General features: G+C 37.8%; 2 protein-coding genes across 3 annotated transcripts; both read left to right on the forward strand.

Moving 5' to 3' along the window:
* The first annotated feature begins 28 nt into the window (after positions 1-28).
* On the forward strand, positions 29-13,143 carry LOC131353015 (tumor necrosis factor receptor superfamily member 14-like). Of its 2 annotated transcripts, none has more exons than XM_058389677.1 (9): positions 29-347; positions 8,419-8,795; positions 9,984-10,106; positions 10,267-10,422; positions 10,542-10,629; positions 10,863-11,044; positions 11,140-11,183; positions 11,364-11,404; positions 11,701-13,143. In XM_058389677.1, the coding sequence occupies exons 2-8, from the start codon at positions 8,606-8,608 to the stop codon at positions 11,397-11,399; spliced, it is 819 nt and encodes a 272-aa protein (XP_058245660.1). In that variant the 5' UTR covers positions 29-347; positions 8,419-8,605; the 3' UTR covers positions 11,400-11,404; positions 11,701-13,143. The 2 variants fall into 2 exon arrangements, with proteins under 2 accessions (XP_058245660.1, XP_058245661.1); XM_058389678.1 differs by having other exon boundaries at positions 11,706-13,143.
* Positions 13,144-15,670: 2,527 nt separating this feature from the next.
* Positions 15,671-19,342, forward strand: LOC131353023 (tumor necrosis factor receptor superfamily member 14-like). The gene is made up of 2 exons (XM_058389695.1): positions 15,671-16,854; positions 16,948-19,342. Exons 1-2 carry the CDS (start codon positions 16,725-16,727, stop codon positions 17,106-17,108), a joined length of 291 nt encoding a protein of 96 aa, XP_058245678.1. The 5' UTR covers positions 15,671-16,724; the 3' UTR covers positions 17,109-19,342.
* The last annotated feature ends 7,106 nt before the right edge of the window (positions 19,343-26,448 follow it).

Here is a 26,448-nt window from a genome sequence, read left to right on the forward strand (position 1 = left end):
ATAAAAAAAAAACTGCAGGATTACAGACGGAGAACTTTTATTTTTTCATTCTTAACCAATAGATCTTTTTAGTGGAATGAAAAGAGTTTAGTGCCCCATATATGGGAACGGAATGAAACGAAAAGCTGCTTCACCTTACGGCCTATAATAGCAACCACAACTCTAAAGGAAAGGGGAAAACCAGGAGGAGGCGTCTGGGAGGACTTGTTTTTGTATTATATATGCAGAAACAGAAACTAGACAGGAATATCTAAACTTCAGTCAGAGTCACACGTTTACTTTTCAGTCCACTGAATGCTGATTATCCTGCGGCAGAAACAGTGATTTTACACAGATGACACGACCAAGTAAGAATATATTTATATCGTGTGTGTGTGTGTGTGTTCGTGTTCGTTCGTTTTCGTGTTCGTTCGTGTTCGTGTTCTCAATGTCCTATGGCGTCAAATCCGCACCATAAGTATCGTACTCGTAAAAAAATATCGTTCTTTCGTATCATTTGGCAAAATGATGATTAAAAATATTTCGGACTGGTTATTATTTTTATATTTTTAATGATACCATAATGCTAATTCATTATTACAATACTGAAATTACTATATTTTTTGTAATAATGTTTTGCCAGTTAATTAATTTACAGTAGGCCTAATTTTTGAAAATGAAAATACCTTGACATTTATCTGAATAACAATAACAGGCATCCCTCCAAATTTGAAATTAATCTAATATTTATATATTTTTAATATTCCCTGAAATTATTCCTTTTCGCATTGACAAATGCTTTCTCTGCTGTTCACTGCCACACTTGTAGACGGCACTTTGCAATGAGGGAGGGGTGACGAGCTCCAAAGACTCCAGAATCAATCCTAACAAACCCTTCCCTTTCACATTAACATGAACTTTTGTCAGGCTCACTGACTCGCGCTGTGTCTTTTTATCATGTAGGTAAATGTGTTGACAACTCATAAAAATGTAGAATATAAATTATTTTTTTAACTTTTAACACAGAAGAAAAAATTTTAATTTAATATGACTCTGTGCAAGGACGTTCGGTACTTTTTGTCTATGCTATTTTCCCCACTTTTTATATCCTATATTAGTTTAGCTTGCTGTGGCTTATGTGAACAGAGGAATTCTCGTTGTTAAGCTGGTTTTGTAATGTCAAAAGAGTAATGTTAATTTTGGGGTCATTTTAATTTCGGTTTTTAAGGTTCAGTCTAACGGGCAGCACGGTGGCTTAGTGGTTAGCACTGTTGCCTCACAGCAAGAAGGTCCTGTTCGACTCCCGGGTTCGACATGTATAGGTTGGTTGGTAATTCTAAATTGGAATACTCACACAGAAGTAAGTATGTAGTTGTCTGTCTATATGTGTGACCCTATGATGGACTGGCAGGGTGGGATAGGCTCCCTGTGACCCTAATTAGGAATAAAGCTGGTATAGACAATGGATCTGTTTGGACTAAGAAAGTTTCCAAAAGGGCCAAACACCTGATAAATAAAATATTTCTTACTTTAATTACTTTTGTGTCATTATATTGATGTTCAAAATACACTATATTGCCAAAAGTATTCGCTCACCCATCCAAATAATCAGAATCAGGTGTTCCAATCACTTCCATGGCCACAGGTGTATAAAATCAAGCACCTAGGCATGCAGACTGTTTTTACAAACATTTGTGAAAGAATGGGTCGCTCTCAGGAGCTCAGTGAATTCCAGCGTGGAACTGTGATAGGATGCCACCTGTGCAACAAATCCAGTCGTGAAATTTCCTCGCTCCTAAATATTCCACAGTCAACTGTCAGCTGTATTATAAGAACGTGGAAGTGTTTGGGAACGACAGCAACTCAGCCACGAAGTGGTAGGCCACGTAAACTGACGGAGGGGGTCAGCGGATGCTGAGGCGCATAGTGCGAAGAGGTCGCCAACTTTCTGCAGAGTCAATCGCTACAGACCTCCAAACTTCATGTGGCCTTCAGATTAGCTCAAGAACAGTGCGCAGAGAGCTTCATGGAATGGGTTTCCATGGCCGAGCAGCTGCATCCAAGCCATACATCACCAAGGGCAATGCAAAGCATCGGATGCAGTGTTGTAAAGCATGGCGCCACTGGACTCTAGAGCAGTGGAGACGCGTTCTCTGGAGTGACGAATCGCGCTTCTCCATCTGGCAATCTGATGGACGAGTCTGGGTTTGGCGGTTGCCAGGAGAACGGTACTTGTCTGACTGCATTGTGACAAGTGTAAAGTTTGGTGGAGGGGGGATTATGGTGTGGGGTTGTTTTTCAGGAGCTGGGCTTGGCCCCTTAGTTCCAGTGAAAGGAACTCTGAATGCTTCAGCATACCAAGACATTTTGGACAATTCCATGCTCCCAACTTTGTGGGAACAGTTTGGAGCTGGCCCCTTCCTCTTCCAACATGACTGTGCACCAGTGCACAAAGCAAGGTCCATAAAGACATGGATGACAGAGTCTGGTGTGGATGAACTTGACTGGCCTGCACAGAGTCCTGACCTCAACCCGATAGAACACCTTTGGGATGAATTAGAGCGGAGACTGAGAGCCAGGCCTTCTCGTCCAACATCAGTGTGTGACTTCACAAATGCGCTTCTGGAAGAATGGTCAAAAATTCCCATAAACACACTCCTAAACCTTGTGGACAGCCTTCCCAGAAGAGTTGAAGCTGTTATAGCTGCAAAGGGTGGACCGACGTCATATTGAACCCTATGGATTAGGAATGGGATGTCACTTAAGTTCATATGCGAGTCAAGGCAGGTGAGCGAATACTTTTGGCAATATAGTGTAAAACCTCAATATGTGGATGTCAAATTGATGTCAAGTTTTTCAATTTGATTTGCATTTTTGACTTGTTTTTTGACATAATTTTTTGGCGTCAATTTTATGTCGTTTTGACATCAAATTGCCCACTGGGATCCTTTCAAGCCAGGGGTTAAAATTACAACAATTTAACGTGACGGAATGCTTCATAGGTCTTTTTTGCTTTTTTGTTCTTAATCTTGTCTAATGTGGTACCATATTGTTTAATCTCTTTTATAAAATGATTCAAGTTTGGCTTAGCTTTAGTCCATTTTTTCACATGAATGTGATACTTCCCAAGTAAAATAAAAAGTTGTATAATAAAACAAATTGTACTTTTGGAATTAACATCATCCTGTACAAAGAAAAAAACAACATCATACAAATCAATTTTTATACATGTTCCAAACAAGCTAGAAATGAAATTAGAAACATCCAACCAAAACATTTGTGAGTATACACAGTCAAAAAAATGAGTGACAGATTCTTTGGCATTGTTACAAAAGTTATTAAGTTATTAAGATTCAAATTGAAACGTTCTAACAACTCCTTGACGGTAGATTCTGTGTAATATTTTATAGGATACTTCTTTAATTTTACTATTAATAAAAAACTTATTTGTTATAGACCATACTTTTTTCCAGTTGACATTTTCATATCTAGCAGACCAGAACATTATTGAGCAAGGCAAATAGTTTGTTTTTAAAATATTTCTAATATATTTGTTACTACATCTATCTATTACTATATTAATATCCCCAATAAATATATTATCACTACAAAAACTGATCTGAGGAACAGTGTCCACAGGAGAAAATCCAGGATTACGTAACAAAGATATAATTTTGCCAGGAATTGCATCAAAAATAATACCATATTCTTTTGGTCTCACAGGAATCATAAATTAATTGAGAAATTCAGAATATGTTAAAAGTAGGCCCTGTTCATTAAGCAACTGACTGACAGTAAGAATTCCATTGTCGTACCATGCCTGATTAAAGATTGACTTTTTTTTGTACAAGATATCTTTATTATTCCAAATAAAACATCGATGCGGTGAGAAGTTATGTTTATAGATTAATTGCCAAGCCAGCAGTGCCTGCTTATGAAAATTTGCCAATTTAACTGGGATTTTTCCAACGGAAAAACTACATTTTAACAGGAAATTAATGCCACCCAAAGAGTTAAATATGTAATTGGGGAAGATATTCCATATATTATCTTTATTTTTAATAAATTAAATTATCCATTTTATCTTGAACACATTATTAAGGTCTGTAAAACTTAAAACTTCAAGGCCACCAAAGTCTTTATTATTATTAATAACATCCTTCCGTAAATAATGAATTTTCTTCCTCCAAATAAAATCGTAAAGTATCTTATCTAATTCCCTGACAACATTGTTTGGAACATCTGCTGACATAGATATATAAACAGACCTTGATATCCCTTCTGCCCTAGTGTTTGTTATTCCGAAAAACACAAGTAGACTTTTATGGGGATTAGGGGGCGGGATAAAAGTCTCCAATGGTCCACTGCTTCTCAACCTACTGTCCTTCTCTAGCTAATCAGTAAAGTGACATCACTGACGCGCAACTCTGCCAGTTAGTGTTTTAACCTGTCTTGAGCAAGTCAGAAGATTTAATTAATACGCTTAAAGCTTCTTATAGGTTTGTCTATTTATTTTAATGAACTGGACAAGTGTATCATTGTACAATCATTAGCATCATAGAATAGCGTTATTGTTGCTGAAACAGTAGAGTAGTGCGCTAAGCTCATATGTTCAGTTTCATGAAATGTATACCTTTACAGTAATGTAATTCACTTTGTTTACTCTTATCACTGTATTAACCCAGACTCTTAATCAGAGTCCTGTATCCCCGCGTCCACAGACTCAGGTCAGTCAGATACAGACTCAGGTCAGTCAGATACAGGGTCAAATATAGACCCAGGTCAGTCAGATACAAGGTCAGGTACAGGGTCAGATACAGGCTCAGGTCAGTCAGATACAGGGTCAAATACAGACTCGGGTCAGTCAGATACAAGGTCAGGTACAGGGTCAGATACAGGCTCAGGTCAGTCAGATACAGGGTCAGGGGCAGCAGGATCAGAGACGGACGCATGCAAGCACTGATCAGGACATGGCCAAGTGCATGCTGGTGCTGTAATGACGCATAGTTTCCCCGTGCAATGTTTTCAAGATGACCGTTAATAAAAACTAGATTTGCAGTTTTATATGAGTATATGAAAGTCTGCTGCATTACTCTTTATCACATTTTTGGCTCTTTCCCCAATAGTTTCAGGAGGCAGACCACCTGTGGAAAAACAAGAATAAACACTGCTCCAGAGACCAGGAAAGATAACAACAAAAGCTTGAGTCTGAATGTTCAGGGCTGCCATTACAGTAGTGTTCTTGCTTATACAAGATGTACTTGTTTGATATATAAAATACAGTTGTTTTTTTTGCATAATGTTTTTAAAGTATTTGACTCTGCACTTCTGTTTCTGCCCATTGCAGTAGTTTTATTGCTGCAGCTTTTATAATTCTGTGGCGAGGGCTGTTAACGCTATAGTTCTGCCCTTTGTTGAAAAAAAGAAATAAATAAATTGAAGTTTTATGAAAGCAGTGACTGTTACTGTTTCATATTAAAGAGAGAGAGAGAGATTAGAATTTATGTCTAGACTCTTTATCTCTGTCTGTGTGCTAGACAGATCAACATCATTATGGAGTTGCATGCCACCATAAAAGCTGCAGAGGGATTTAGGGTTAAATGCATTGCAAAGTGATGCTATAAATGTAAATAAATAAATGTAAACACATTTATTCCACAATTTGCTGCATATAGTTTAAAACTACAGATCTCTAAATACAGATCTCATCCAAAGTCTCAGGATGGGGAGTCTGGTTCAATGTCTGTCCTAAACTGTGCCTGTATCCACAGCATCCACTCTCTGTAAGCACAACCCCAGCACTCTGCTCCTCTAGGAAGAAAGCAATGTCATCCACACCTACACAAAACAACTGGAACATTCAAGAACCATTTTAGACATATTACAACTGATTCCTTGGACAATTAAGGCATCTGTTACATGCTTGATGTTAAAGAGGGATGATACTGTTACATTTAAGTGAGACAATTGTTACTGGGTCTGGAACAGATGAAAGAGGACATGGAAGAGTGGTGTGTTTCAAAAGATTTTACTGATGCATCAAGTGAAAGTGTACAAATAATCATTTAATAAAAGAAAGAATTTGAGATTCAGCACACAGAAAATAAAGGAGTGTTACCCAAATCAAAGAAATAAACAGAACAAAAACAATCCTTATAACTAGCCTCTAACTCACTAACACAAAGAAAAAGCATTAAAAAAACCCTGTGATCTTCGGCATATGCGACGTCCTAACTTGCTCCTCTAAACTAAAAAGCAAAAGTACAGGGGTGGCGTAACACTAACAAAGCTAATCTAACAAAGAAATACTAACTCTGATCAAAAATCAAGACAAACAGTATTGTATCCACACTTGTCTAGACTCTCGAGTTAACACACAGACTTGGTTGATTAAGTAGATGCATTCTTTTCTGTAACTTAATACACAATAAGGCCAAACATTAACTTGGGCAGCAACGTAATCTCAAGCACAAAATTTGATATCAGTCAATAGCCAACTAACGAACTGGCAGTGGCTCAAATCAACACATGACTCAAGAAGTCAAGGTACAACAAGTGTTGGGAGGCAACTGAGTGTTGAAACACAAGGTACGCTGGAATGGCGCACATCCACACGCCACCAAGATGAGTCCTTATATACAGTCGGCGCATCAACAGATTGGCAGAGCGTAATGACGTCACAATTATGATTGACAGCCGAGTCAGACAATAATCCCGACCTAGAGGCAGAGTAAAGAATAGCACAAAAGGAAAGGAACTCATACGTGGAATGTAACAGCATCTAACTAACGTATAAATTGATATCGATTACATGTAGCAGTGTGTAATCGCACACCTTCTCACTTGCTCAAGACAAGTTCAAACACTAACGGGCAGAGTCCCGCATCAGTGACATCACTTTACTGATTGGCTAGAGAAGGGCAGTAGGTTGAGGTTGAGTAGGTTAAGGCTCTGGGTCATTGACCAAAGATCAGGGGTTCAAGCCCCAGCACTGCCAAGTTGCCACTGTTGGGTCCTTGAGCAAGGCCCTTAACCCTCTCTGCTCCAGGGGCACTGTATCATGGATGGGATATGCGAAGAAAGAATTTCACTGTGCTGTAATGTATATATGATAAATACAGGCTATTTCAGAAGCAGTGGATGAATGGGGACTTTTATCCCGCCCCCTAATCTGCATAAAACTCTATGCGTGGTTTTTGGAAAGAACAAAATAGCACCTTGTGATTTGTGTGTTTTTTTTTAAGAGCACGATAATTTTTTTTACGAGTATGATATTTTTTTTTACAAGTACGATACTTATGGCGCAGATTTGAGGCCATACTGTATTTTTGGAATAGTCACTGTGCAGTGTGTGCGAGTGTGGGCGGTATCAGCTATTAGCTGAAAATAATAGCATGACGATGTTTCATTTCTTTCTAAACTCACCCACCGTCAGGTTTTATTCCTTACATAATAACCTTTACAATTAAAAGTGTTGCAAACACAGTAAAAAAATAATTAAGAAGAAATTTTGTACTGTTTGCTGTCATTCTTGTGGAGCTTGACCTTAGCCATTTTACTTTCTGTTTATGTTCTTTTACTTTCGGCTTCCCCAAAGTAGCCTAAAGATTACTTCCTTAAACTCAAGAAGAATAACCTAATATGTAATGTATTGGAGGATAGTACAGTGAATTCAGACATACTCTCACCATACATGCTATTAAAAATATCTGTATGAATGTAGAACACACAATAATATAATCAGTCAATCTTGTGGTAGCAGAATAATGGAAAATATCAGGCATCAAAAAGGGTGTTTCCTCAATATTTATTGTTTACTGTTTTTCACACCATTCTTGTATCTCAAGGATACAAGCAGTTTATTAAATACTCCTCAGCCTATCTGGTACTGACAACCGTGCCATGATCAAAGTCACAAAGATCACTTTTTATCATTATGATGTTTGATGTCAACATTAACAAAGGTCTTGGCATGTATTTGCATGTTTGTTTACATTGCACTGCAGCTACATGATTGGCTAGTTAAATAAATAAGGGGTTGTACATTTGTTCCTAATAAAGTGGACAGTGAGTGTACTGGGCCAACAACTTAGTTATCGTGATGGCTCGTCCATAGAGCTGCATCATTTACTGTATATCAGCCAATGGATGAATGTTAATGTTTATAAATCTCTCATTCACAAGTCTATTTATTTGCTTGTATTTGTGCTGTTGCTATAAGGTTATTGTATGTTTATTCAACATGGTGGATTTGAAAAAAGTTCCTGTAATTGAAATGTGATATCCTAATGTTCCATTTAGCTGTCCAGTCATCTGTTTTCCCGAAGATGAGCTAGTAATCAATATCCTGGTGTATTCCAGGATGTTCTGGATTCTTTTGAATTTTATCACAAAGTTGATCTTGTTCAACCATTTTAAAACCTTATGCCTTCTTTTCAGCTTCTGCCCAAAAATGGAAGAGCATAACATGGATCCAGGATATTTAATTCAGCAATTCAGTTTAATACTGGACATGACAAGTTATGATGTTTTGGAGCAGAATTTCCAGAAGAGGACTGGCTTCATTTGGATGTAACATTGGCGTATGTGCAAACAGATGAACTGACAAACGCAGGGAGAAACACATATGAAGAGTGGAGAGGAAACATTTCTTTCTCTTTTTTTTAAGACTGAATGCACTTTAATGATGACATTCACTTTGGAGCATACATTTATTTTTGCTGCTATTTTTCTCCTGAACATTAGACTGTGTTTTTGTGCTTGTGCTCGAGCTGAGTATGAGATCAATAAAGAATGTTGCCCCATGTGTGCACCTGGTAAGCCAAATCTCTATAATATAATGATATACAGGTATGGTACAGTTCAGGCCAAATGTTTGCAAATGAAAGACATTCTAACTCAACATTTCATAACTTCACATTCCTCCATACATTTCATATTACAATACATGTCCTGTGACAATTAGGGTATTTCAAAAAGGTCATTTCAAAATACTAGTAATGCACATTTAATTCAGCTTAATTCATTCATTCATTAATTAATATTTCATTGGGTTGGACATTTACATAGTCTTTATTAGTATTTAGAGACATTGCCCTATAATTGCTTGACCTTGAACAAATGCTTGGGGTAGCCTTCCACAAGCTTCTCACAAGAAGAAAGATTAATGCTCACTCAGTAGGATATTATATATAGACTCATGGGATACATTAGACGATAAGCAATAAGGTGATTCTTGTCTTCTAGTCGTTGTGTTGGATGTTGGGAAATGAGCAGGCATGAAATCCTAACTGACTTCGGCAAGGGTCAATATGTCATGGGCAGACAACTGGGTCAGAACAACATCACAACATCAAGGATTGTGGGGTGACTATCAACTGGGTCAGCAAGTGGTATTCCCTGATGGCAATGGCCACTTTAAGCAGGATCGTGCACTGTGTCACACTTAATACATTGTTAAAATCAACAATATAATTACTAATAGTTTTCCTTGATTGTTAATTAGTAGGCTCATAGTACAGGTAAAATATCCTCTTCTAATAATTTTATGGATTCAAATGGTTTCTATTGGTTTGTGAGTGTGGTCCACTAATAGCCAACTTTATGAACAATGTGTGACTATAATAATACAAATCTAAACGTACTGTCAGCACGTCCACAGTAATTTCATGTTGAGGGGTAATATGTGCACTGTGGGTTGAACTGTATCCTTGAGCCCAATGATTTCTGCTGGTGTTGCACTATTTAGTGTAAGAGGATATTGAACCATGTCAGCTATTGTTTGTAGAGGGAGAATGAAACCAAATGATTCTGAAGTCATCTGACAAATGTGCATCATCCTATAATTACCTGGGTAGAAAATGGTTAAGGGGTCATTAGGTGTCACAGATGAGTTTCCCTATTTATTCATTTAGTCAGGATTCCTTAATAATTTGTAGTTGGTCTAGGATACAGATTTATTAAAGCATTAGTCTGACTTATTTAAATTTTTTTATATGTTTCAGGAAGCCATGTTTATAGACATTGTACAGAATTTGTTAGCACGACTTGTGTGCCATGTGTTGACTCTTTCACTTCTGAACCAAATGGTCTTCTAAAATGCCTTAGCTGTGCAGTGTGTGATCCTGGTAAGTTTGTTTTTTTGGAAGAAATCTGCATTCTTACATATTTTATACCATTTTAAACACATTAAAACACAATTTATTACTATGTACGTTTAATATAAAATATTGGCTAAGGGTCAAATTGTTTAATTCATTGATCTCTGTGTTATCTGTACCTGTACAGGGCAAGGCTTGAGAGTAAAGACAGCCTGCACACGAATTTCAGATACAGTTTGTGAGCCACTGGAGGGATTTTACTGTACTAATTATGAGAAGGGTAGTTGTACACAAGCTGTGGAACACAAAAAATGCAGTGCTGGACAATATATAAACCAGAAAGGTTGGTGTAATATATCTGTTATGTACTGTAATCATTCCCAGTTGCACATTGGAACTAATTACTAGGCTCCAAATGCTGTGATTATGTACTGTGTCTCAGCAGAAGTTACCTCTTTGCAGGAACAGCAGATAAAGATACTGAATGTGCTGGATGTAAAAATGGTACCTACTCTGATGGCTCACTTGAAAATTGCAAACAACATACAAAGTGAGTGTTTACTTCACTAAATTACTGAATAAACAGTGAATGAAAATTGTGATTAGTGATGAGTTTTGTATCATTGCGGTTTATTGCTTCAGCATAATATATAAGTAAAAAAAATAATTTGAAAAACTATTTATCTATCTGTGGATAAGCAGTGTACAAGAACACCACAGAATATACTCTAGAAATGTGTTAAGGCACTGATGAATCACTGATATCTGGATTCTTTTGGACAGGTGTAAAGATTTAGGACTTGGAGAAATCAAACCAGGATCATCAACATCTGATGCTGAGTGTGGAAATAAAACCAATTCACTTCAAGTGGCCCTAATAGTTGGAATCATAGTTTTCATTGCAGTTGTGGCTGTAGCAGTAGTACTTTTTTTCAAATTTAGACATAGGATTGGCCGATGTTCAGGTAAGGGTTTCATACTAATCTTACAAAATAGATTACATTACAATAAAATACTGATTAAAAAACATTTTTTTCTTAAAACTGTCCTTTTTATTCAGATAGGAATGCTGAGAAAGAACAAGGTACAGAAATTGATGAAGTGGTAAGTGTAAATATTCAAATGTTAAAGTTAGCATTAAGCAATAAAATAAATTCTAGAATAAATGTTTAACAAAAGATTCCCATAAATATTAAATATGTATATGAATATATGTTAGTATATTAATATAGGTAAATTTTCTCATATGTTTATATAAAACTGATTTTGTCTTTCACCTTCAAGGAAACACCTACATTAAGGACAGAATTTCTGCCATAAATGAGGTAAGGGTCATGCTAGAAATATGTCTTTTTTTATTAGAAATTTAAAAATAGTCCCTGCATATTTGAATGTAAAATTAAATAAAAATAAATATTTTATATGTTTGATTCTTTTAACAATTCTGTGTTTTGTAATGTGTTTTAAAAGAGAGATGCATAGCAAGAACTAAAATATACTTTTCATTGTTTTAGTCAACTAGCAGTACTATATTGTACAATTATTATTAAAATACACAATCCTTTCGAACTATCTCCTAGCCCATAAATAGAGTTTCCTTGTATCCAATTTTATCACCCAGAACAGAAGATCAGGACACATTAACCTCTGCACCAGGGTGAATTCACTCTCCTCACTGGGGATCTAGACAACACAGTTATACTAAAGGAAAACAAATTCAGAGCCAAAGATCTTCCTTTATGGACTGGGATGCATTTGGTGAATGGCTACATTCACTGGATCTGGATACAGCGGGAGGTGCGGTGGCAGAGCCAACCTACTGAAGGATGAACTTTGACAGATTTGGTTCGTGGTCAGTCGAGCCCTCCTGAGGTGCATTAAAGCATTAATTACTAAATAATCATTAATGTATGAATAAATTAATCACTTTATACATCAATTAACACTAACAATTTACATCAAAACAAAACACAGTCAAATTAAATAATCTGATAATAAAATTATATTTAAAATATTAAAATAATAGTGTGTATAGCCAAAATTATTGACTTTCCTAATGGTACAAGACAGTGGTGAGAACGGCCATGCTGAATGGTTTAAAGACAGTGTCACTGAGGAAGAGGCAGGAGTCAGAGCTGGAGGTAGCAGAGCTGAAGATGTTGAGGTTCACTTTGGGAGTGACATGGTTGGACAGGATTAGGAACAAGTACATCAGAGGGACAGCTCATGATGTATGTTTGGGGGACAAAGTTAGGGAGGCCAGATTAAGATGGTTTGGACATGTCCAGAGGAGGGAGAGTGAGTATATTGGTAGGAGAATGTTGGACATGGAGCTGCCAGGCAGGAGGAAAAGAGGAAGGCCAAAGAGGAGGTATATGGATGGAATAAATGAGGATATGAATAAATGAGGATGCAGTAGATAGGGATAGGTGGAGAGAGATGATTCGCTGTGGTGAGCCCTGAAGGGAAAAGCCCAAAGAAGAAGATTGACTTTCCGCATGAATGTTTTGAATACATGAAGGCAAACATAAACTTTAATTTCGACTCATTTCCAAGGAAATCACTCTATTTAACTGAGGTTGCACATCTCCTAAATGTAAAATCCCTTCATCATTCATTTCCACTAGGAAAAGCCAGTGAAGTTTCAACACAAGATTCTGCTGATTTTGACCTGCACAAATCGGATTTATATATTAAAAAAAAATAGGTAGTCAAAAATAGAATTTAGCATGATTACAGTCATGACAAAAAAGTGTCTAAAACTGGAAATTTGCCAGAAATTGGGGCAATGAGCTTTTTTTCTTAAGCATTCAAGAAAGGCTTTACTGAAAATATTTCTACAATAGCATATTATAGAAATACCACACAAAAAAAGAAAAAGATGATTATAAAAAGATGAATTATTTCCCATGATGGGTGTTTTGCTTTCACAATTCATCAACAAACGGAACTTTGGGTGGAACAGGATAGTCTTCAGAACAGACTTTGTGATTTCACTCCAAGCTGCATTTTGTGTTTGATTAACTAAAAGTGAAACAGATAATTTAGGCACACAAGAAAACAACGGTTCATTTATTTTATAATGTTCAGTTTGATGTAAATTATAGGTAATTGTGGAAAACATTTGAACACCCTTCCTATAAAATATTAGAACTTATTTAAACATGTTAGGCCCAAATAGACTCATGAGGACACATCAGGCAATTGTCATGTGCTTACACTCAACAATGCTTCATCTGAAGCTGACTGAGGATCTGAAAATGTAGCTATATGACGCTGGTTCACAGTTCCCACTGTTCAAATGTCACTGCATGTCAGACGTTGCTGTACATGGGGAACTGTGATGGTCACGGTAAGATCCTAAAACAGAAAAGTCTCAGACAGACCTGTTCATACGCTGGCCATAAAAGGCTAAACAAGACACATGAGGCATCAATCTCACGCCATAAGTTTCGTTTTCATAAAAAAAGAATGGCTTGAAATTAATGCCACGATAAGTATGGAGTGCAAGCACCAAAAGAGTGTTATGAGATAAGATGAGCAGTCCAGAAAGCCATCCAACCTTTAGGCCACATCCATTGTACCTATAGGAAACATGATACAATTGAGGGACAGGCACCATGATTTTAGCTTGTGTTTTTCATGAGCAACTGACGGACATTACCTTATGAAAAAACAATAACTTTGAACAACAACAGCAACAAACATTGCGTCGGCAGACAAGGACACCCTAAGAACAGCACGGGCCAAACTGTCTCGAGCCATCAGAGAGGCAAAGCGTGCACACTCCCAGAGAATCCATGGCCACTTCCAGAGCAGCGGTGACACTCGGTGCATATGACAAGGCATCCAGTCCATCACCAACTACAGGCCAGCTTCACCTGCCTGTGACAGCGATGCCTCCCTTCCAGATGTGCTGAACAACTTCTATGCTCGGTTTGAGGCACGAAATGACATGACAGCGAGGAAGACCATCCCTTCTCCAGAGGACCAGATGCTCTGTCTCACCATGGCTGACGTGAGGAAAACTCTACGTAGAGTTAACCCACGGAAAGCTGCTGGACCAGACAACATTCCTGGCAGAGTGCTCAGGGAATGTACAGAACAGCTAGTGGATGTCTTCACAGACATGTTCAACATCTCCCTGAGCAGTGCCATTGTCCCAACGTGCCTAAAGTCAACCACCAACATCCCCGTGCCGAAGAATTCTCCAGTGACCTGTCTCAATGACTACCGTCCCGTTGCACTCACACCCATCATCATGAAGTGCTTCGAGAGGCTCATCATGAGGCACATTAAGAACCTGCTGCCACCTTCACTTGACCCCATGCAGTTGGCATATCTTCCAAATCGCTCCACAGACAATGCCATCACCACAACCCTCCATCTGGCCCTCACACACCTGGACAATGAAGACACTTACCTACGAATGCTGTTCATTGACTTCAGTTCAGCATTCGATCATATGATCATTCCTCAGCACCTGATCGAGAAGCTGAGTCTGCTGGGCATCAACACCTCCCTCTGCAACTGGATCCTGGATTTCACCTGGCGGAGGACCTCACCTGGTCACTAAACATTAGCTCCATCACCAAGAAAGCCCAGCAGCGTCTCTACTTCCTGCGAAGGCTGAGGAAGGCTCATCTTCCACCTCCCATCCTGACCACCTTCTACAGAGGGACCATCGAGAGCATCCTGAGCAGCTGCATCACTGTCTGGTTTGGGAATTGCACCATCTCGGATTGCGAGACCCTGCAGCGGATAGTGAGGACTGCTGAGAAGATCATTGTAGTCTCTCTTCCCTCTATTATAGACATTTACTCCACACGCTGCATCCGCAAAGCTAACAGCATTGTGGCTGATCCCACACCCCTTCTGCCATCCGGAAAGAGGTACCGATGCATTCGGACCCGCACAACCAGACTGTTGAACAGCTTCTTCCCTCAGGCAATCAGGTATCTCAACAGAGAACTGAACTGAGCTGGACACGGACACACACACACAAAAACTGAGAACTGTGTTCCCAACAGAAACTGAACTTTGCTGGACACAGACACACACACACACAAATTGTCCTGTTTGCATGCATGTCACTTTACATTACACTTTACATTTTATATTGATACTGTTTACATGTTAACTTTAATGTTTGCACTCACTGTCAACATTATTCTCTATTTGCACAGAGTTGGTCTATATGGTGTTTGTCTGCACTGTCTTGTCTTGTCATCCTGTGCACTTCTGTTGTATGTCTAGTTTTACTAAAGATCGCACCTTAAGTATAGTTTAGCTTTATCTCTATGTTTAGCTCTATGTCTGTCTGCATCACCTGTACTTTGTCTTTGTTATGTGTAGCACCTTTGGTCTAGGAGGAATGTTGTTTCATTCCATTACTGTGTACTGCATCAGCTATATATGGTTGAAGTGACAATAAAGCTTCTTTGACTTTGACTTTGACCTTTTCATCTGTGAATTCTCAATAAGAACCTCATTTACTAGTAACTGAAGGTGCTAAAACATTATATTTATAAACATTACAATAACATGTCTTTCATAGGATGATGGCAGGTAAATCGCAGGTAAAATGTTTTTGGCAAGTTCTTTAAAGCACCATTAAAATGACTTAAATACAGAAGACCTATATCAAGCAAAGCATAAAAGGCATGTGATACTATTTTTCCCTTTTACTTAAATATAAAAATAACTTAATTTTCATTTTAATTAATACAAATAATGAATACAGTAAAACACTTCACTAGCCAGTGCAGCTAGGATTTGTGAATGTGTTGATGGATAAGGTAAATTCTAAAGCAGTACTATAAACAGCTGTTTTCCATGACTTTTAGATAGGAATATAAAAATATAGGACTTTTATATAGGAATATAAAAATAAAAATGCAAGAGGAACAGCTTTTGCTGAATTTTGCAGTTTTTGCAAAAAAGCTAGTTATTTTAAATAAATGAGTTGAGAACTAAGTGAACATGTCAGCAACTGAGTTAACCACATCTAGCACAGCTGTGAAATCTCAAAAAGAAGAAACTTTCCTATAGAGTTCACTAAAATATCTTTAAGAAATCAGCAAAGTAAAAAGTATAGAGCTTGGTCAGACGGCAAAGGATGGAAAATGCACACAGTGTTTTTATTTAAACCAGCTGGCAAAAGAAACAAACCCAAATCACTCAGCAAAGGTCAAGAAGAGCACATTATACAAAACATAGTATCTGTAGTATAAGATTCGGGCAAAAATCCGAAACAACAAACATGAATATATGGTTTTGTATGTCAGGTGAACAGTCAGAACCAAATAAATAATTTGTAAAGTGAAGATGTCATGAAGGCACTCTATTTCTCTGAAGGTGATCCAGGTGTGTGCAAACTGAAATCCAAAAGGTTTATGTTTGTATCTTAAAATTTCTGCTTTTCTTTTTACAGAATTTTCTCCAACAAGTGCTTGACAAACATTCAGAAAGTCTAATGCAGCTGTAAAATAATTCATGAGCTGCATCAGCAAATCTGTAAGAGTCAGACCACCAAGTGTGAATCACTTGAACTGAACACTGAAGTGTGGCAGGCCATGCATTTTTTTGGATAAAATATTCCTTTCTTCTCATCTCTTTTGTTTCTGTCTCATTAGCATTTTCAGAATGGTTTCCATTTGGAATCATGCTTTTATTATGAATTCTTTTCTATTCCTGAACATTGAACTGTGTATTTGCACTTGTGCACAAGCTGAATATGAGATAAATGGAGAATGGTGTCCCATGTGTCCATCTGGTAATGAGATTTAGAGTACACATTTACTGTACACTAAATGTGAGCCTCCTTGAGAGTAACCGATTGTTCACCTCATCTTTAATATATCTTTAGGAAGCCATGTTTTTAGACATTGCACTGAAGTCACCAGCACATGTATACAGTGTGTTTGCTCATCTTACATGGATGACCCCAGGGGCCTTCCAAGCTGCATTAGCTGTACAGTGTGCAATACTAGTAAGTCTTTCCTTTGCAGCAAATCTATATTCATGTAATACAATATTGATTAAGGGTATTAGATGTTCTGTATGGTGTTATTACTCAATTATTATTGTTGTTGTTTTACAGAACAGTTATTAAGAGTAAAAACCTCCTGTACATAGATTTCAGATACTGTTTGTGAGCCACTGGAGGGATTTTACCGTACTGATGGATATAGGCGCAGCTGCAGATATGCTGTGGAACACAGAACATGCAGCCCTAGACAATACATAAAACAGAAAGGCTGGTGTTATGCATTTCTATTATACCATAAACTTTTCCAGTAGCTCTTTAGCAATCTGTAAATCACTGGGTTGCAGGAGCTTGGATGATTTACATTGTGTCAGTAACTGGGAACAATGCAAAAAAGCAAAGAAACTCCAAAACATTGTAATAAATGTGGGTTGAATGTAGTCTTCCTTCTAAAAGATTCCTCCAAATGGTTTGTTGTTAAGTATCAAAGTAAAAAATGTCATGTTTTCTAAATAAAATATAAGCAACTGTTGCTATCCAGTAAGATAAAAGATATAACTTTGTCTAAATCTATGGCTAAGATGGAGGAGTCTTTTTATTTAGTTTTTTAGTCTAATTATACATACATACATACATACATACATACATACATACAGTACATCCTTAAGTGGGGAGAAAACTTGATTAATAATGGGCAAACACAAAGAAGAAGGAACTATGACAGTGTTTGTATTAATCTTTTTTTATTTTTTTTTTAAAGACAATGACTATCAGCAGTTTAAAGAACATCTGTAATTTCTAGTATATTTTAATAATTTGTGATATTTTCCTCCCAAAACATGAATGTAATCTTGAGTGTAGGGTAGATGTTTCATCATCTTCTCTTCTTGGGTCAGTATGTTAGGTTTACTCTTTTCCTAGAGCTACTGATAGTATAATATGTCTGTAGTATGTTTAAAATACCTAATACTTGATGATGATGATTATTATCATTAATACTATTTATTAATTTATTTAGTTATTATTATTTAACCATTTTAGGTTTTCTTCTTAATAGGTATGTATGGCTTTAATCACACTAGTCCTGTGGCTTCTCTAGTTGAAAGTGACTGAAAAACACTGTTGTGTCCCACAGGAGCATGAGATCATAAGATCATATATATGGTGTAATGTGAATATGTGAGCTCAGGGAAGACAAGGCTGTATGTCCCCCTGGTGGTCCAGTGGCAGGATCCTGCACTCTCATTGCCATGGCCCAGGTTCAATTCCCAGGCAGGGTGCCAACCCAGCCACTAAAAAGTTAACTCTCAGTGCCAAATCATGCAGATCAAATGATCTGCTACAAAACAGCAGACCCTGCCATTGTGCGGGACAAACAATAAGATTAAAAAAAAGGGAAGACGAGGATGTTTGTAGTAGTGATCCTGAATAATGTGATTTGAATCCTATTTGAAAAATATTCAGGTTTTCATCAGGTGGAGACAGAGAGCAAGGGTTTTGACCTGTCTCAGTCACATAAAGGTTATTCTTGCAAATACTGTTGATTTTTGGTTTTGATTTCGATTTGAACCAAGCCTATGCTTATTTAATTTACAGTCTATCACCATACACGGGAGAGAGTCTGAGGGCTGTAAAGCATGCAGTAGCCTGCTGGAAGTTCAAACAATCCCCTGACACTTGAAAGATGTGTAAATATTTATGTGTGTGTGGGAGATATGTAGAATCAGATATTTATTATTAATAAGATCAAACAACAATAAAACATAAAACCTGTAAACATTTGTCAATGACAAATGCTCTGATAGGCTTAGAGTATGTAACTATATCTACTTAGGAAGCATTATCATACAAATCCAATGAAATGAGCATAAGTGTGGTTTTCTGAAGTTTTTTCAATATGCAGCACTTTCACAATTTTAACCTTAAGTGAGACAATCTTATGATTCCAATCATTTGAGGTTTATCAAAATTAGTGGGCATAATAAAGGAAGTGGAACAAACAGGAAATCTTTGAGAGATTGATAGTGAATACTGAATAACAATTTATTTGTTTGTGCTATGTACGAAAGACAGACATGGTCTGAGATCAAAAAGATGGATATAAGACGAGCGGTTAAGTTTCAGCTTTTGTATTACAATCTAAATGTGTTGAACAGCATAAAAGCTATACCCTTTTGTATCAGACCACCCAATGTTTAGGTGAGCAGAAGTATAGGAACAGATAAAGTAAATAGCACTTAATATTTGGTTGTATATCACAATAGTGCCTTACAATCTTGGCACCAGTTTTAAAAGAAACATCACCTTCTTATCCATGTTGTTTACTTTGCACATATTACTACCTTTACCACTGTTTGTTGTATACATTATCATGTTCAATACTTGAATACATCTTTCATGTATTATTATTGTTATATGTTGTGTAACTGTTTGTAAGGTGCAGTATAATATAAATATATATACACAACAGTACATACTATATATATTTTTACTATATATATTTTTTTAATGATATCATGAATAATTATATAATTTATCATTTTTATGCAAATATGTATATTTCTAATGCTTTATTTGAGCCAGTCCATGGTTTTACTAAGAACTACTGAGAAGAATATTATTCACCAGCAGAGCCGGAGCTACATTAATGTTATGCTAAATTAAACTAAATATTACAAAGTAAGAGAGATTATTGTGGTAAATGTAAGTGAAATTCTGAATAACATTGTGTTTGCACAGTGTTAAGTCGCTTATCTTAAATACCACACAGTCACAAAGTGTTTTGCACAGTGTTATGCAATTTCCCCTTCCTGAACAGAAAGATGTTTTTATGGAAAACAAGAAACCGAAACGTCAGAGTAATCAACTTTGCTTGAAGTAAGACTACAGTGTCAAGGACAACGAGTAGACAACTGTCCATGACATGAGAACCAAAGTTCCACTGCACTGGTCTAATTCTGTGTTTAGAGAAAAAAATCTACGAGATTATTATAACTTAAGGAACACTATAATTAGCTAGTTTGTCTATGCTTGGTTCACGTTATATCGACAGCTAGCCTGCTAATGTGAGCATAAATTACTGTGCATTATGTTATGGTGATAATTAGGTCCTCAGCGGTATAATATAGCACACAAACATAGAGTATATGGTAGGGCTGCACGATTATGACAAAAATCATAATTGTCGAGAATCATAATTCCTTTGAAATTGTAATTGTGATTATTAATTAAGATTATCGCAATTTACATTAAATGGTCTTTTGAATAGCTTTATACCATTGTTTGAAGCAACTGCATGCCATTTTTTTTTTTATCTTGGTGACTTTTCTATCCTATTTCTTTGAGGGTGGAATCATCAGAGAGTATCTCCGAGACTTGACTTGAGTAAAACGGTCAATTACCATACTAGTATTTATAGTGCTGAGAATTTTTCAATAGACAGAACAGTTCTGGTCCACTGTTCACCTAAGTCATGTCTGTATTTTAACTTAAATACTACATTAGTTGAATAATAGAAAGTCATGATGTTCAGACTGTAATGTCTTAGTGTTTTAACAGTTAATATTTTATTTAGATTTATCTTTACACTTATTTAAATTTAGGCTTTTGTACGTCTTGGGTTTGGAATAATATTCAAAGGGTCCTATGTGTCAGTGGTTTTTTTCAGAACCAAAGACAGTGGGCCTCCTTTTTAACACAACATACATTTGTTAGCCGACTTTTATCATCTGTGTTAACATTAAAAATTAAAAGTTAGGCTGTTATCGGAATAATAACATTGCTTTTTTTTTTTTATTTATTGCTGTCCCGCTCAGTCATGTGGTGTGAAAGCGACCCAAACAGATAGGTGCATGACATTAAAGTATCGCGAGAGTGGTTCTAGAGTATATTCGAGCGCACACTCTCGTGTTATTTGTGTGTGTGTGTGTGTGTGTGTACAGAGATGTCAGTCAAAAGTCATGTATTTTCGGTTCTAATTCTTGATTCTTCTCAGCAACTCATTGCAAACTATGTTATATTTCTTTATCAGCGCACATGCTCGCGAAATTAACACGACGAGATAGACATGTGCAAATGGATAATCGGGGCGTTGATAAAGACACGCCTACAGACTATTAGGCAAATTAAAAGTTTTTATTCACCCCTCACAATGTAACATGCAATAAACACCCCTTAAACACGCAGAATAATGTAAGTAGATTTTTTTGTAATTGCAGCTTTGAACTATTACCTAATCGTGGTATCTGTAATCGTAATCTCGATTAGAAAATCGATTAATTGCAGCCCTAGTACATGGAGTAACACGTCAAATCATTTATTACTAAAATTCTTTAAACTTAGAGTCTCGGTCATGGTTTTGAATCAAGCCAACCATGTGCACACACAAACAAACAACAACAACAACAAAAAACAATAATACCTGGGTTTTTTTCTTTCCTGTCTATGGTACCATAACGTTGCGCGCGTGTTGGAGCTCACCCCAATCCCATATAAACTATTTTATCCTTACTCACAGTCCAATTAGATACAAACCTTCATTAGCGTCAATATCGCTAGTTGGAAAAATAAAACAGCAACAAGAGAAAAAACTAAATTCCAATCCACGTGCATCAATCGGCAAACTCCTAGCACAGTGATAGGTCTCAAATCTTTCGGTGCATTTTTCAGAGCAGAAAAGTTCGTTGGCCCACGGGTTTCACAAAGCTGAACCGAACCGCGGCTGAACCGAACCGCTTGATTTTTCTTTTCTCCGAGCCCAAAGAAACCCGCAAAACTCCCAGCCCGCTGTCCTCGTGTTTCTTCTTTCTCTCTTTTTTTCTCCCCCGCCTTCTGTCTCACCCTGGTAGGTCAACTTAAATGTCCTTATTGGCTAAAACCGACTGACACCTTTTCATTTCATTTTCTGTACCGCTTATCCGATGTATACTCGGGTCACGACTGACCCCTGTCTAGACCAATTACAATACCGGAAAGAAAAAACAAAACCACATAGTACACACTCACAAAAATATATATATATATATTATATATATATATATATATATATATATATATATATATTGCCAAAAGTATTCGCTCACCTGCCTTGACTCGCATATGAACTTAAGTGACATCCCATTCCTAATCCATAGGGTTCAATATGACGTCGGTCCACCCTTTGCAGCTATAACAGCTTCAACTCTTCTGGGAAGGCTGTCCACAAGGTTTAGGAGTGTGTTTATGGGAATTTTTGACCATTCTTCCAGAAGCGCATTTGTGAGGTCACACACTGATGTTGGACGAGAAGGCCTGGCTCTCAGTCTCCGCTCTAATTCATCCCAAAGGTGTTCTATCGGGTTGAGGTCAGGACTCTGTGCAGGCCAGTCAAGTTCATCCACACCAGACTCTGTCATCCATGTCTTTATGGACCTTGCTTTGTGCACTGGTGCACAGTCATGTTGGAAGAGGAAGGGGCCAGCTCCAAACGGTTCCCACAAAGTTGGGAGCATGGAATTGTCCTAAATGTCTTGGTATGCTGAAGCATTCAGAGTTCCTTTCACTGGAACTAAGGGGCCAAGCCCAGCTCCTGAAAAACAACCCCACACCATAATCCCCCCTTCACCAAACTTTACACTTGGCACAATGCAGTCAGACAAGTACCGTTCTCCTGGCAACCGCCAAACCCAGACTCGTCCATCAGATGAAGAAACGCGATTCGTCACTCCAGAGAACGCGTCTCCACTGCTCTAGAGTCCAGTGGCGGCGTGCTTTACACCACTGCATCTGACGCTTTGCATTGCACTTGGTGATGTATGTCTTGGATGCAGCTGCTCGGCCATGGAAACCCATTCCATGAAGCTCTCTGCGCACTGTTCTTGAGCTAATCTGAAGGCCACATGAAGTTTGGAGGTCTGTAGCGATTGACTCTGCAGAAAGTTGGCGACCTCTTCGCACTATGCGCCTCAGCATCCGCTGACCCCGCTCCGTCAGTTTACGTGGCCTACCACTTCGTGGCTGAGTTGCTGTCATTCCCAAACACTTCCACGTTCTTATAATACAGCTGACAGTTGACTGTGGAATATTTAGGAGCGAGGAAATTTCATGACTGGATTTGTTGCACAGGTGGCATCCTGTCACAGTTCCACGCTGGAATTCACTGAGCTCCTGAGAGCGACCCATTCTCTCACAAATGTTTGTAAAAACAGTCTGCATGCCTAGGTGCTTGATTTTATACACCTGTGGCCATGGAAGTGATTGGAACACCTGATTCTGATTATTTGGATGGGTGAGTGAATACTTTTGGCAATATAGTGAATATATATATATATATATGGTTTATAGGTTTGACAAGGGACGATTCTAGGATTTTCATTTAAGGGGGACTCAGCCCTCAATGTGGGTATAATAGTAAAAAAAGCAGCACTAACTGTGGGAGTTTGTGAGAAAAAATTTGTGACTTTCGGGAGTTTAGCCACATTCTTTATTATATCCTCTTTTCTCCTCCTTTTTTCAGCTCCACTGGGGTAGCTGCGTTTCATTGATTATTTCTAAATTTGTTCCAAATGTATAAAATTCTCACTCTCGCGCGCTCTAAGTCTTCCTCTGCTCTACTCTCATCTGACAGTGACATTGCACCGCTCACACCTCGCGCATGTGCAGTACGATAGGAACGTACCACTATTCATGAACCATGGGGGGCCTCGCATTTGAAAAGATGTAATATTCATTCGTTCATTCATTGTCTATACCCGCTTATTCCTAGCACTCCTAGGGTCACAGGGGTCTGCTGGAGCCTATCCCAGCGCACATAGGGCAAAAGGCAGGGGTACACCCTGGACAGGTCGCTAGTCCATCGCAGGGCCACACATAGACAAACAACCACACACACACTCACTCCTATGGACAATTTAGAATTACCAATCAACCTAATGTACATGTCTTTGGACTGTGGGAGGAAACCGGAGTACCCGGAGTAAACCCACGCAGGCACAGGGAGAACATGCAAACTCCACACAGAAAGGCCCCAGTTCGACCCCGGGATTCGGGCCCAGGACCTTCTTGCTATGAGGCAACAGTGCTAACCACTAAGCCACCGTGCTGCCCCAAAGATGTAATAATAAAGTTAAAATCTTAATGGTTATGGACAGACCATACAATATATGAAAGAAAATGAATAAGTACTATATGATATATACAGGCTTCTTGGTACTGGTCGGGGCCCCCTAATTCCCCGGGGTCCTAAGCGGCTGCTTACCTCGCTTATTGGTTAAGTCCGCCCCGGTAACAAGCACTTCACTGCATGTCGTACTGTGTATGATTTTGTATGTGACGAATAAAATTTGAATTTGAAGCCAAAGATCTTCCTGATCACACACACATGCACACATACACACACACACACACTTGTCCTCTGATCCTCGCTCTAAAACGCCGCGGTCTGCGGATTGAAGAACGCACTGAAAGACGGGGAAGAGCCAAAGTCTGCCGCTGTTTTCATATGAAATGTAAAGGGGACTGAGGCGATCACCAATCTGTGTACAGTTTATGGAGAATCGCAGAATTTTTAGAGGGGCAGAGTAGAAATGTTAGTAGGGTAGGGTGGCTTACTAAACTGCTCGTTTTAACTCCTAACATACTTTTGGTGATTTCGGCCAAAGCGTTTTTTTTAATTAACAATTCTACAGATCATTCTGTATTTGTGTAACACTAAACAACTGGAACATTTAAGAACCACTTTAGACAAATTACAACTGATTCCTTGCACAATCAAGGCCTCTAACTTGCATACAGTAGTGCCAGCATAAATGAGGAATGAAATAAGAGGTGCAAGTATAATATAGATTATTGTAAAATGATAATAATAATAAAAGGATCTACGCTACACTGATTCACACCCAAGCTGTAAAAGAGATAATATTGCATGGCATAAGTGTGAGGGAGAAAATGTAATGAATTTAATGAACTCCTTTTTTAGTAGCAAGATTCTGAAACGATGGGAGGAATCAGAAAAAAGACTGAATGAAATTTTCTAAAGTTGCATACTGTTTGTGTTCATTTGTGTTTATTATTAAACAATATTACATAAAAATGCTCTTATAAAACGTGTTATTCTTGCTTACCCCCTCTCCCTAATTAGCCCCTGATGTTTCGGGCTCAGCCCCAGATGTTTACAAATCCTAGAAACGCCCCTGCTGATTACTTTAGCTTACTCAACTAACTAAAGTGTAACTAGTCATACACAACATAATTAAGATAACGACAGATTTATTCACATACACAAGAAAATCCTTCACTGCTGCGAGCTAACATTATATTCATACTAAAGAAAATAGCCATTATGATGACCACAGGACGTGCTCTCCCTCATAGCAAAGGAAAGATGAGATCTCACCTTAACCTCTTCTTTGTCTCCTAGACAGAAATGAGCAGTATTTAAGACTTGAATGAGATTTTAGGCATTTTCTCCATCTTCTCAAATGTTTCTCCTGAGAATGTTTCTCTTTGAGAAATACCTGAGAACTTTAAATGGTCTCAAATGTGGCTCATTATTTGGGAATTAAGTTCTCAACTTGGTCTCAAATATTGGTCCAAGATCATTACCTTTTTGTATATTATTTTTTTCTTTCCCCAATGTGCAATTAGAACTTTCTGCTTGCAAAAAGAACGTACTTATGAAGTCAACCATGTGTTAAATGAATCAACTATGTATTAAATTTTACATACAAATAAAATGTATAAATACAGTACCAGTTTGGACACACCTTCTAATTCAGTGTTTTTTGTTTAGGGATTTATTTTCTACATTCTAGAACAATGCTGGAGATTTCAAAACTATGAAATAACACACATGGATTTATGTAATATGACAGCAAAAAACAAGAGTCAGTTGTTATTTTAAGACACGAAGGTCAGGTGTTCTGGAATAGTTCTTGCAAGAACAGTATTGTCAAATGCATTTCCAAAACCCATCAAGCACCATGATGAAACTGGCTCACATGAAGACCATCCCAGTAAAGCAAGACCAAAACTTACCTCTGCTGCAGAGGAGAAGTTCATTTAGAGTTACCAGCCTCAGAAATCACCAATTAACAGCACCTCAGATTAGAGCCGTTATGACGGCTTTACAGAGCATCAGTAGCAGACATATCTCAATATCAACTGTTCAAAGGACATTATTGTGTATTTCGGCCGCCTTCAGCATTGTTTTACAATGTAGAAAGAAATAAACATCAGGAAAGATCATAGAATTAGATGTGTTCAAACTTGTAATTGGTAGTGTATGTAGGTGGTAATGATTGAACACCATGACTTTTTTTTATCAAAGCAAATTTATTAAAGCAAAATTAGGGTTAGCTTACGGAAGCCCAGAAAGGCCATGTGATATTATTTTTGCTTTTGTTT

Source organism: Hemibagrus wyckioides, linkage group LG05 (genome assembly GCF_019097595.1).
Source record: "Hemibagrus wyckioides isolate EC202008001 linkage group LG05, SWU_Hwy_1.0, whole genome shotgun sequence".
Lineage (NCBI taxonomy): Eukaryota > Metazoa > Chordata > Actinopteri > Siluriformes > Bagridae > Hemibagrus > Hemibagrus wyckioides.